The following is a 12,295-nucleotide window of genomic DNA, read 5'->3' on the forward strand; positions in this document are numbered from 1 at the left end:
GATTCTCTTGCCTCAGCCTCCCAAGAGGCTGGGACCACAGGCACCTGCCACAATACCCGGCAATTTTTGTTGTTGTTGTTGTTGCAGCTGTCATTATTCCTTGGCTGGCCTGGGCCAGGTTCGAACCCACCAGCCTTGGTGCATGTGACCAGGGCCGTAACCACTGTGCTATGGGCACCAAGCCAGAACTCCAACTCCTTAGGAACATTATTTGATAATCGAAGAGGCCTCACAGAGTAAAGAGATTAGTGAAAAAATAGTTTCATTTTATTTTAAGCAGGGTCTCACGACCTTTTGCGTATGGATGGATTTGTTAATCATAGTATGTACAAGCTATGCACTAATTAAAAATTCAACACTGACACTGATCCCCAAGCAGATCTATATTTAACTGCGTTAATCAAGACAAAGTAGTAAGCCCATAGAAATTGATAACCAATGATCACTATATCCTTTGTTACATGCTTTATATTTTCACTTGGAAGAGATATTGACAATACAATTCTCCCTTAATATAAAAGAGTTTCAATAGGCTCGGTGCCAGTAGCTCAGTGGTTAGGGGGCCGGCCACATACACTGGGGCTGGCGGGTTTAAACCTGGCCCAGGGCTGCTAAACAACAATGACAACTACAGTAATAACAGCAACAACCAAAAAGAGCCAGCCACTGTGGCAGGCAACTGTATGTAGTCCCAGCTACTTGGGAGGCTAAGGCAAGAGAATCGGTTAAATCTCAAGAGTTTGAGGTTGCTGTGAGCTGTGACACCATGGCATTCTACCAAGGGTGCAAGGGTGACAGAGAGAGACTGTCTCAAAAAAAAAAAAAAAAAAAAGGATTTCAATAGCAAATTATTTATTTATTCTTTTTAAGACAAGGTCTCACTCTGTCATCCTGGGTAGAGTGCTGTGGCGTCATAGCTCACAGCATCCTTAAACTCATGTGATCCTTTTGCCTCAGTCTCTGGAGCAGCTGGGATTACAAGAACCCACCACAAGGCCCAGCTAGTTTTTCTATTTTTAGAAAGCAAACAAGACTGGATTCTTGGTTCACTGCCCATAGCTCAGCAGTTAGGGCACTGGCCACATACCAGAGCTGGCAGGTTGAAACCTGGTCCCGGCCTGCTAAACAATGAGAACTACAACAAAAAAATAGCCGGGCACCGTGGTGGGCACCTGTAGTCCCAGCTTCTTCGGAGGCTGAGGCAAGAGGATAGCGTAAGCCCAAGAGTTGGAGATTGCTGTGAGTTGTGACACCATGGCACTCTACCGAAGTGACATAGTGGGACTTTGTCTCAAAAAAAAAAAAAAAAAAAAAAAGACTGGGTTCTTGCTCTTGCTCAGGCTGGTCTTAAACTCCTGAGCTCAGGCAATCCACCTGCTTTGGCCTCCTAGAATACTAGGATTACAGTAGGATGTGAGCCAACCGGCCTCAACAGTAAATTTAAAACATTTTGGAATTAAATGTTACTATCCTCTTTGTCCTAATAATGGTATGCTTTATTCATCTTGTTTGTCATGTAGGTTCAAAGTAGGTTTTTCAGCTGTTTCCTTTAAAAATCAGATTTATCATTGCTAATGGAAGTATATACTACTGACAGATTTCTGAACGACACCTGTAATTTCAAAAGCTTTAACAGTGTTTAAATCTTTTGAGCTTATTAGTTTGCTACTACAATATAGTAAAATATAAAACAGAAGCATAAAACAATTACCTTGAAAAACATTTCCACTTTAGGTGGGTAAAACTTATAGCCTTCCTTAACACCAGGATTTCTTTTGAGAAAAGAACCAGTTGCTATTCTTCTGCAGACCCATTCAATTGGAATCATTTCACATTGGGGCGCAACGAAAGCTGTCTCCCCATATTTCTTGGAGAAAGCAGTTTTGATGCCTACATGTTGATGACATAAGTTTCCAGAAAAGGCAGGTAAAGAGAAAAGCAAGTAGCCAATGTAGTCAATAGTAATATGAAGCCAGTAGACCAACAAATACATGCCCGCACAGGAGAAAAACTCAATTCAAGTTGGGGGGAGGCGGGCAGGTGTGCTCCCCTCCTCATGGGCACAGTGTAGGGGTATATGGCACACCTCCCAGGGGGAGGACACAACCACAACAGAAACTTTACCTAACAAATGCAAACAATGTAACCTAATTATTTGTAACCTCATGTTAATCTGAAAAAAAAAAAGCACTGAAATTTTATTTAAAAAGGTGAAGAAAATAACTTTCTGCTGTATATTAAAAAAATTTTTTCATAAAGTTACATGCAAAGTACATATTAGACCTGAAAACCTAGGTTTCAGAGACTGTACCATTCACTCCTTCATTCATTACATATTGAGTTCCTTCTCTGCGACTGAGCATTTAACTTTGCACAAGGCACATAACTTATCCAAGTGGCACTAAATTACCTCTAACCCAACCCAATTTGGTGGCAGGACTCTCATAAAGTTCAGCATTACATGTGCCTCGTAGGATATGGATCTACTTGTCACAATCAGAAATAACCCTCAATTCTAAAGTCTTTTTCTCTTGAAGTCTGAAGTAAACAATCCTTGAAAAAAGCCCTCAACAGGCAGAAGCAGGAACATAATGGCCACTGTTGACAAGAACAAAGCAAGTTATTTGTCCTTCCTCTCCCTGCTTGTACTCAGACTGTTACAAAGGTAAAGAGCTGGCTTGTGATGTTTGAGATGGAAACGATTTTATGTGGTCACCGTGGAAAAGAGACACCTTTAGTGATAGTTAAAGGGACCATGATCTAGCAATTCACTTCTAGATTTATACCCACAAGAAATGAAAGCAGGGACTTTAAACAGATACTTGGATCCCAGTGTTCACAGCAGCATAATTTACAATAGCCAAAAGGGGCAGAAACTAACGTCCATCAACAGATGAATGGATAAACCAATATACTCACACACTGCCTAGCTTTTCCTTAGATTCACATACTACTTATAAAACCCAGAAAACATCTTTCACCATTTCCCATGAACCTAGTAAGTCTTAGGTCTTAGCTACGCTAAGTGCCAAGCAGTTTAAAGATAATTATTGGAGTACTTAATTTAGGGTGGCCAAACTGCCCATTACCCCCAGCATAGGGTTTTCAAAAAGGAAGGTCCTGGACAGAGTTAAGAGTCACCCCTAACTCACTTGTTGTAACATCAGAGAAAGTGCACCAAACCGTGCTTTATTGAATAAGCAAATAAAAACTTGGACTTTATCTTCTATTACTTAAAAGTATATGTATAATGCCATAGCTTTGTGAAACTAAGGGTACACAAAAACTAATTTTCTTATTGCTAACATTTCGATTAACTGAGTAAGATAGAATCTTTCTCTAATTTCCTGGTTAGAAACCCAGTCTCCCTCTTGCTCCAGTTAGCCTCAAACTCCAGGGCTCAAGCCATCCTCCTGCCTCAGGCTCCCAGAATACTCTGATTATAGGCATGTACCACTGTACCCTGCCTACTACTCTTATCTTAATTTGGTCTTCTGAATATATTTCTCTTTTAAAAATTGAGTCTTCATTTCAAGAAGTTTGTTGTTTTTTTAAAGAGATAAGAGTTTCACTGTGTTGCCCAGGCTGGACTTGAGCTCAAACTCAGAACTTCCAGGTTCAAGTAATTCTCCTGTCTCAGCTTCTAGCCGCCAGTAGCTGAGACTACAGGCAAGACTGCCACATGGTACCAGGCTTCAGTTTTGAATAAGAGGGGACTCTGGGGACCTTTGGTCTCGTTCAAATCTCTCACTCGAGGAATGACAGGTTGAAGAGAGTAGGGTTGCTGCCTTCTGACACTTTTCAGGGTTCACAAATGGCAGAGGGACTCGAAATGCTATACTGTCTCCAAGAGGCAGAACAAAGAATAATTACATAGAATTACAGAGAATAAATTTCAGTTCATCAGTTAAAGCTGCTTAATGCCAAAAATGGGCTTCCTTCAGTTCTTTCAGACTAAAGATGGCTTTGAAGGGAAACTGCGTAGAGAATACATGCATCAGATAAAGACTGAATGGGAAGTGGCTTAATCCTAGCACTTTAAGAGGAGGCTGTAGCTGGAGGACTCCTTGAGCCTAGGAGTTTGAGGACCAGCCTCAGAAACACAGTGAAACTCCTCTCTATAAAAACTGGAAAAATTAGCTCAGCCTGGCAAACAAGCACCTGGTAGCCCCAGCTACTCAGGAGACTGACACAGGAGGATCTCTGGAGCCCAGGAGTTTCAGATTGCTGTGAGCTATGACTGAGCCACTGCACTCTAAAGGCACATAGCCAGATCCTGTCTCAAAAAAAAAAAAAAAAAAAAAAAGCCTTTTAAGATTCCTTGCAACTGAATGATCCTACAAGTTCCAAACCAAGTAAAGTGTCATAGTGAAGGTTTTAAGAGTTTCTGGTTTGACTTGACTTACCTTGTGAAACATCCCCAAACAAGTTGTGAACCTAAATGAATGCTAACCTCCCATGAAGAAAATCACTGTGAAAGAAAGAAGGGAAAAGGGGACTAGAAAGGAACCACTTACCTGCCTCTTGTAACAACTGAAAAATACAACAGGTAATTTTATTTGAAATTGCAGCTTTTCCTTCCAGCTGATTCTTTCTAGCTGCGTTGCCCGCTGTAATCTGGTCCTTGGACTGCAGGAGGACTTTTCCTGGACTGTCCAACAATTCATAGACTTCTTTTGTTTTACCCTCATACAGCTTTTTACCAATGTTCAATACTGTGGAAATAAAATGGAAAGATATCTGATATTAGTAAGAAATTTCTTGAATATTACAGAGTAAATCACCTAGAATGATGCATCAGTAAATACAGTGATTTAATAATCACCTTAATAAAAATTATCCCTATACGACCTTAGTATATTTGGTTCATATAATTTTACAAAGAATTACAATTATGTAAATATCAATATTTAAAAGCTAGGAATAAAAAAGGTTACACTTATTTAGTTAGGAAATGAAAGGTACCCCAAATCCTAAGTCTTCCGATACCAAATACTAACGCTTTTTTTCATTATCAACTTGACTATTTCATGGCAGAAGTGAAAAAATCAAAATTAAGATACATTAAAACTAATGCAATTATACTAATATTTTCATATACACACTAACAATACATTAGTTAAACTAGCTTTTGGGGGGTAAAAAATGCTCTTTTTCTGACTTTTGCTGTCCATGGCAGGCAAAATGCGAAAGTTGAGCCAGATGGGTTTCTTGACCTTAAGTTAACACGCAAGAGAAGACACCTCCAACCGCTTAAGTTAGCTTGTTTGGAAGCATCCCGATGTTAATCCTGCCCTTGACCGCCATGAGCCCTTTCTCTTCACTAACAGTTGTAGGAAATATGAGGAACGGAGTATAAAGAAATCCAATTTTGATACTGGTCACAAGACCTAAAGAAAAGTAGACCCTGGTCGCAAGAAAGAGCAATTTAGATGAAGATCAAAAATAATAAAGAGTTTTAGGGCTTACAATTTCCAGAGTGAGAAACTACCCCTCATCCTCCCAGAATACTGACTCATTCTCAAAATCAGCCTTTTTTGAGGGACCCATGTGCTAGTCACTGGAGATATGCCAGTAAGAAAGACCCTGCTCCTACTCTCAGAAGGACCTGAGTCTGAGGGAAGCTGATACTAACAAAGACACTATAATAAGGCTACAGATGCAGACTATGGGACCATGTTATATAGCATGTCACCTACTGGTCTAGGCATCTGAAAAGGAAGTCTAGAAGTGACAATTAGGCAGAGAACCCAAGAATGATCAAAACTTAGCCAAAAGTGAGAAAGGGGTAGGCAGAAGTGGTAAATAAATAGTTAGTGGTATAAGTGTATTGCAGAACTTCAGTCTGGTGGGCGCACCAGACCTCTGGGTACATGTACATTAGTTGGGCGGGGGATAAGTCTTAAGAGTTGGGGCCACACGTGGTGGCTCATGCCTGTAATCCTACTCTGGAAGGCTGAGGCAGATGGATTGCTTGAGCTCAGAAGTTCAAGACCAGTCTGAGCAACAGCAAGATCCTGTCTCTACAAAACAATAGAAAAATTAGCCAGGCGTTTTGGCCAGTACCTGTACTCCCACCTGCTAAGGAGGCTCAGGCAGGAGGAACCCAGGAGTTTGAGGTTGCAGTGTGCTAGGCTGGAGTCACAGCATTCTAGCCCGGGGCAATAGAGAGAGACTGTCTCAAAAAAAAAAAAAAAAGACTCAAGAACTGGACAGGGGTCACATCACTAGCTAGTGGGGCTAACTTTTAAAAATGGCAGAAGATGAGACTGAAGAGTTGGATGGGGTTTATATCATCAGCTAGTGGAGGAAACCATTAAAAAGCTACTTACACGCCGGGCAAGGTGGTTCCTACCTGTAATCCTAACGCTTTGGTAGGCCAGGCGGTTGCTTGAGCTCAGGAGTTTGGGATCAGCCTGAGCAAGAGTAAGACCCCATCTCTACCAAAAACAGAAAAACTAGCGGGGCATAGTGGTATACAACAATAATCCCAGCTGCTTGGAAGGCTGAAACAAGAGGACTGCTCAAGCCCAAGAGTTTGAGGTTGCTGTGAGCTACAATGATGCAATCGCACTTTACCCAGGGTGACAGAGTGAGACTGTGTCTCAAAAACAAAAAAAAAAACAAAACAAAACTTGCAGCGCCTGTGGCTCAGAAAGGTAGGGCGCTGGTCCCACATGCCAGAGGTGGCGGGTTCAAATCCAGCCCCGGCCAAAAACTGCAACGCGCCCCCCCCCAAAACCCAAACATTAGTTTAATAGCAGTTGCTTCAGGGCACCTAATTTAGAGCCCAAATCCCTGTTCTCAACATGATGTCCAGACTCAATAATAAGGTTTAAAAAGCCCTTCAAGATATAACACCAGCTTAGTGCTTCAAACTCTTTTCTTATTCCCTTCTCTTTAATTTTCATTCCCCTATGCCAGGGTATTTGGCAATCTCTTTACTAAGCCTGGACACTGTTCCATTCCATTTCTGTATGGAATGTATCCTTCAGGCCTCATAAGCCATGTTGAGTGAATTTAGACTTCATTCTAAGAATAACTAGAAGGCCTTTAAGAGCTCAAGTTGAATGACAGATTTGGATTTTAGAAAGATCATTATGGCTGCTATACAATGAATGAAGTTAGGAATGGTGGTGAGACGTACACCGAAACTAGAGTCTGGGAGACCAATGAGGGTGCTGTTGCAGTGACTCCAGGAAGAAATGTCATTCCTGATCTAAGGACGAGCAGATAGCAAAAACTCAAGGTATTTAAAAAGCAGAAGTTTTGAGAAGGATTAATTCAGTAAGAAGAAAAGAGTCCAGAATGGTGTCTAGAATAAGAAAATAAAATTTAAATATGTTAAGGTGAAACAGGTCCAGGCATTTGTATTGACTGCCCCTCCTGCTCAACGGAGTTGAATGTTACTTATTACCCACTCATTAAATAGGGTATGAATTTCAGTTTCATGGGCAGAAACAACATACGCATCAATATAGGAGACATATTCTGTAAAAGCCAAAATGACTGACTGCTATAAATTTGTAGATGAATTCAGAAGAGATTGATGAGGATCGAGAATGGCTCATGAAATTGAAATTTAAGTCTTGGAAAACACAAATTTCTACAAAGGAGAGTTTGGAAATTTGTAGGACTGTGCTATCCAGTAAGATAGCCTGTAGGCACCTGAAATATGGCTTCTCCCAAATGAGATGTGATTTAAGTGTAAAATATACACTGCATGAGATATGAAAAAAAGAGTTCAAAATAATATCTCGAGTTTTTAGACTACCCATTGAAATATTAATATTTTGGATATACCAAACTAAATAAAATACACTAAACTTATTTCCCCTACTTTTGTTCTTCACTCTTAGAAATTTGGCTCCTAGAAAACATGTTCACACTTCTATTAGCCAGGAGTGTTTTAGAAAAGCCAGCCTACGTAAAATACGTACATAATGAAAAACAAACCTTGGTGAATTAACCTGATTGGAACATAGCTAAGGGCTCACAATAGAAAAAACAAAATCAAAGTTAGGGCTGAAGAGGCAAGGATAGCATGGGGGATTTTTCTTTTTTGAGACAGTCTTACTCTCTTGTCCCATGCTAGAGTACTCTGGTATCAGAGCTTACAGCAACTTCAAACTCTTTGGCTCAAGCAATCCTCTTGCCTCAGCCTCCTGAGTAGCTGGGACTATCAGTGCCCATCATCACACTCAGCTAAATTTTTGTTTTTAGTAGAGATGGGCACAGTGGCTCACATCTGTAACTCCAGCATTCTGGGAGGCCAACATGGGTGGATGGCTTGAACTCAGGAGCTCCAGATCAATCTGAGCAAGACCCTGCCTGTCTCTACTAAAAATAGGAAAAGTAGCCAGGTGTTGAGGTGGCCTCCCAGCTACTTGGGAGACTGAGGCAAGAGGATCTCTTGAGCCCAAGAGTTTGAGAGTGCTGTGAGCTATCATACCACAGCACTCTACTCAGGGAGTCGTACCATGCTGCAGCAGAATGGTCTTGAACTCCTGGCCTCGCAGGATCCTCCTGCCTCGGCCTCCCTAAGTGCCAGGATTAAAGGTCTGAATCACAGTGCCTGTCCTGAACACTTCTGAGTAAGGAAGTGCCCCTTAGAGACCAGAAAGTGACATTTTAAGGGCTGGGGTGTGGTGGCTCTAGCCTGGAATTCTAGCACTCTGGGAGGCTAAGGCAGGTGGATTGCCTGAGTTGGAAGGTTTGAGACCAGCTGAGCCAGAAGGAGACCTCGTCTCTAAAAATAGCCAGGCATTGTGGCAGAAGCCTGTAGTCCCAACTACTGGGGAAGCTGAGGCATAAGAATCATTTGAGCCCAAGAGTTTGAGGTTGCTGTGAGTTATGATACCATAGCACTCTACCAAAGGTGACAGAGTCAGGGCTGTCTCCAAAAAAAAAAAAAAAGCAACATTCTAGAAAAATTAACTGGCAATAGTATGTAAGACAGAAGAAATGGAAGAAACATTTCAGAGAGTCTACTAGTTTACAGATGCAGGAAAAATTCTGGTCCAATGCCTTCATTTTACAGAGATTTTTAACTCAGAATCAGAGAGATCTTGGCTGAGTCTACAACTTTTTGATCTAAATTCAGTTTTTTTTTTTGTTTTTTTTTGTTTTAATGAGGAAAAGAAGCACTGACCAGCCAATGCAAACGACTTGGTTCACTATATATTTAGAAATTAGGTGCGGGGAACGAACCTGGGTTTTACCAGCACCAATGGCAAGAATGATCTTTCCTGAGGACTTGAGCATTTGGGGAAAGAATAATTATGCAATGAACCACGTAAACTTTCTTTTTTAGCTGAAGATTTTACAGTTCTCCAATACCACCTCCAGCATCAAAGACTATCTAAAAAAAAAAAATCAAACCTACACAAGATTTTTCAGAGGCTTCAACTATTAACTTCCAAAAAAAAAAAAAACAAAAACAAAAAAACGGGGGAGTTATTAACCTAGCGAGAAAAACAGGACTTTGGATTGAAAAGTGAACAATAGATTTTCTTGTGTTTTCCAATAGCTACTTATTACAAATACTGCTTTTAGGCACCTCTCCGACCGCTGGCCGAATCTCGTACTCATTTTCCTCGTCTCGGTCCCTTTCCCCACCCCCAAGGCAGTTCTGGGCAGTTCAGTAAGTTAGGCGAGGCTCCGCGGCACAGTGTCCAGCGCACGTCTTACCCGACCTGAGGCCACGTGTGCGCCGGGTCCAGCGGCCTGGATGCGCAGCTGCTGGGAGGGCGAGCACCGCCCCGGGGCCCGCACGGTACGCGCCAAACCCCGCGAACTCCCGCGTACCGAGAACTCTCCGGGGACTCCCGGGAGGCCCAGGTTCCTGTTACTCACCCTGAGCTGCCGCCATTATTCCGAGTAGGCTGCGGGTAGCGCTCTCGCCGGGAAAAAAGCAGAAATCTAGAAAAGAAGAGAGGTCAGAGGTTAACGGGGCGGGGAAGGGAGGCACTATCCACACACCCCCACACACACACGCACACACACGTACACGCCCCCTGGCGGGGCCACTTATCCCCGCGCCGCTCTAATCCAATGCCGCGACGGCAGCCTAACCTGGGGGTCGCTACCAACCCACAGCAGCGCACACTCCCGACGAGAGCGCGGCCCGCGAGGTTTCCCGCCGCGCAGGCGCAGGGACTCGACCCCGCCCCCCGGCCGCCCAGCGCGGGTATAACTCCTGCAGAGGAAAGTGGCGCGCGCTAGCGGCCCCACCCTACTCTGCAAAAACTCACCGACCCGAGTTCCTTCTAGGGGACGAGCAGCTTATAGGTTGGAGTGTACCATGTCGTGTCTGTTGGGGGGAAGTATGCGGAGAGAGGCATATCAAGCTTACATCCTTTCATAGATAAATGACCTTGGTTCCGTTATTCTCATCACCTCAGTCCTAGAGTGCTGGAAAATAACGGAGATTCCAACATGCAGAAAAATTACTTTCTGGACGACACCTAGGGAGAGCTGGCTCCACCCCCACAGGATCCGTGACTCCTCCCTTAAGGCGGAGCCTCTCCCTTCACTCTTGTTCACTGGTTGGCTCTGCGGGCGGGGCCGGGAGTGACGGACAAGCGGGCTAGTCACGCCCACCCAGCAGAAGCATGCGCCGCCGCAGTAGCTAGGACCTCTAGTAACCGGGAAGGAAGCGGCTCGCGTGAGCTTCTGAGACGTACGGGCCAAGCTGGCTGCTGGTTGGTGCTCCGACCTCGGCAGCGGCAGCAGGTCCCTCCACGTGCTTTCTGCAGCAACATGGAGCTGGAGGAATCGGGGATCCGAGAGGAATGTGGCGTGTTTGGGTGCATCGCCTCAGGAGAATGGCCCACGCAGCTAGATGTGCCGCATGTAATCACTCTGGGACTCGTGGGGCTGCAGCACCGGTGAGCAACAGGGTGGGGGGGGGGGTAGCGAGCTGTGTGCTTCTGCATCTCCCCAGGCCGCTTCCCGCGGTCGTGGAGTTAGCGGTTTCGTGAGCAGGGGGCCAGGAGGATGGACCCCTCTACCTGAACCAGTGTCTGCCCATGACATCGACCAGATTGCCAAGGCGTGCGCGAGGAGCACCTCTGGGATTTTGGCCTGCCACCCCTCTTCCAAACTCTGATGCCCTTAAGGGGTTCTCCCTCTCCTCCCCCCCACCCCCGGGGTCTTTGCACCCTCCGCGAGGCTGGCCAGTTTGCAAGGCTCTGTTGATCTTAGTCTAGCTGGGTCAGGGCTCCTCCCGGACTGCACACCCTTTCTAATCTCTCTGAGCCTGGGGCTGCTCTTGTAATAGGCTTGTGTGGGTTGGTGGCTGGTCCAGGTCGTACATAAAAGTCCTGCAACCCCTTACGGTTTTCGCGCGGGGCCTCCAACCACCACAAGCTTTTGTTTGCAAAGGCAGAGCTATTGAGTAGATCGTGGGTTTGAAAGCATTTAGAACTATGGGAACTTGGGGATCCTAGACTTAAGATCCAGGGAGACAGGACTAGTTGGTGTTCAGAGGATCTGCTGGTAGTAGATCACGTATAAATTCAGTGAAAATAGACCAACCACAGGAAATAGTGAATTTGGAGAAGCTTCATTAGTGAACGTTTTACATAATGAATGAAAACGTTGATAGCAAGATGCGAAAAATTAACTCCCTTCTTTAAAAAGGGGTTAGGGGAGTAGTGTCTATATGTCAACATACACATTGATTTTGAAGAACAGGAAGATCCCTTGGGGCTAAAAAAAAAAAAAACAAAAACAAAAAAACGAACAAAACTTGGCTTCCGTGGCCTTTCTTGCTACTGGTCCTAATTGGAAGTTGATGTAAATTATTCCACTGGGGTAAAAAATACAAACCCTGGCTTGATACTATCACGGAAAACATTGCAGTTTCCATAAGGCAACACAAGAGCAACAACTTACAGAACAGTTGAGAAACTTGGCAGTAACGCCTATCAGCAATATGGGTGCAAATGCATTCCAAATAATTTAGACTTCTTCCAACTAAACTTAAGTGAACTGCCTTTGTGCTGTTTTCAGGGTCCCAAATACTTCAATGTCAGTTCCACGTTTTGTGTGCTCCTTGCTTACTTAAGGAATTGAGAGTAACTGAGAATCTTGGATTAATCACAAAGAATACTTTTAACTTAAATAACACTGATGTTGAATAATTGTAGGTTGACCATAATGGATTTGTTTTCAAAAACATTTATTGAAAGGATTAAACATATAATCGAAGAAGAAATTAGAATTTGATTATGTGGTAGTTCTGAGTAAAATTAGTTTATGACATTCTGAGAAGTAATTTTGCGTAGTATGT

At 43.6% G+C, this 12,295-nt stretch overlaps 2 protein-coding genes across 5 annotated transcripts in view; one reads left to right on the forward strand and one right to left on the reverse strand.

Moving 5' to 3' along the window:
* The window catches only part of PAICS (phosphoribosylaminoimidazole carboxylase and phosphoribosylaminoimidazolesuccinocarboxamide synthase), a 20,947-nt gene extending 10,507 nt beyond the window's left edge, over nucleotides 1-10,440 (reverse strand). The window contains exons 1-4 of one of the 4 annotated variants that reach the window (XM_023518571.1): nucleotides 10,254-10,440; nucleotides 9,856-9,921; nucleotides 4,518-4,715; nucleotides 1,712-1,890 (exon numbers count right to left, since the gene is read on the reverse strand). In XM_023518571.1, the coding sequence (XP_023374339.1) occupies nucleotides 1,712-1,890; nucleotides 4,518-4,715; nucleotides 9,856-9,871 (393 nt within the window). In that variant the 5' untranslated portion in view covers nucleotides 9,872-9,921; nucleotides 10,254-10,440. Of the gene's footprint in view, nucleotides 1-1,711; nucleotides 1,891-4,517; nucleotides 4,716-9,855; nucleotides 9,922-10,074; nucleotides 10,158-10,253 lie in introns of those variants that run through there. The other 3 variants (XM_023518570.1, XM_003798798.3, XM_023518572.1) reach the window with 3 other exon arrangements.
* Nucleotides 10,441-10,616: 176 nt separating this feature from the next.
* Nucleotides 10,617-12,295, forward strand: part of PPAT (phosphoribosyl pyrophosphate amidotransferase) — a 34,045-nt gene continuing 32,366 nt past the window's right edge. The window contains exon 1 of the mRNA XM_003798799.2: nucleotides 10,617-10,889. Coding sequence (XP_003798847.1) covers nucleotides 10,762-10,889 — 128 coding nt within the window. The 5' untranslated portion in view covers nucleotides 10,617-10,761. The remainder of the gene's footprint in view (nucleotides 10,890-12,295) is intronic.

Source organism: Otolemur garnettii, unplaced genomic scaffold, assembly GCF_000181295.1.
Source record: "Otolemur garnettii isolate 467f Iridium unplaced genomic scaffold, OtoGar3 scaffold00141, whole genome shotgun sequence".
NCBI lineage: Eukaryota > Metazoa > Chordata > Mammalia > Primates > Galagidae > Otolemur > Otolemur garnettii.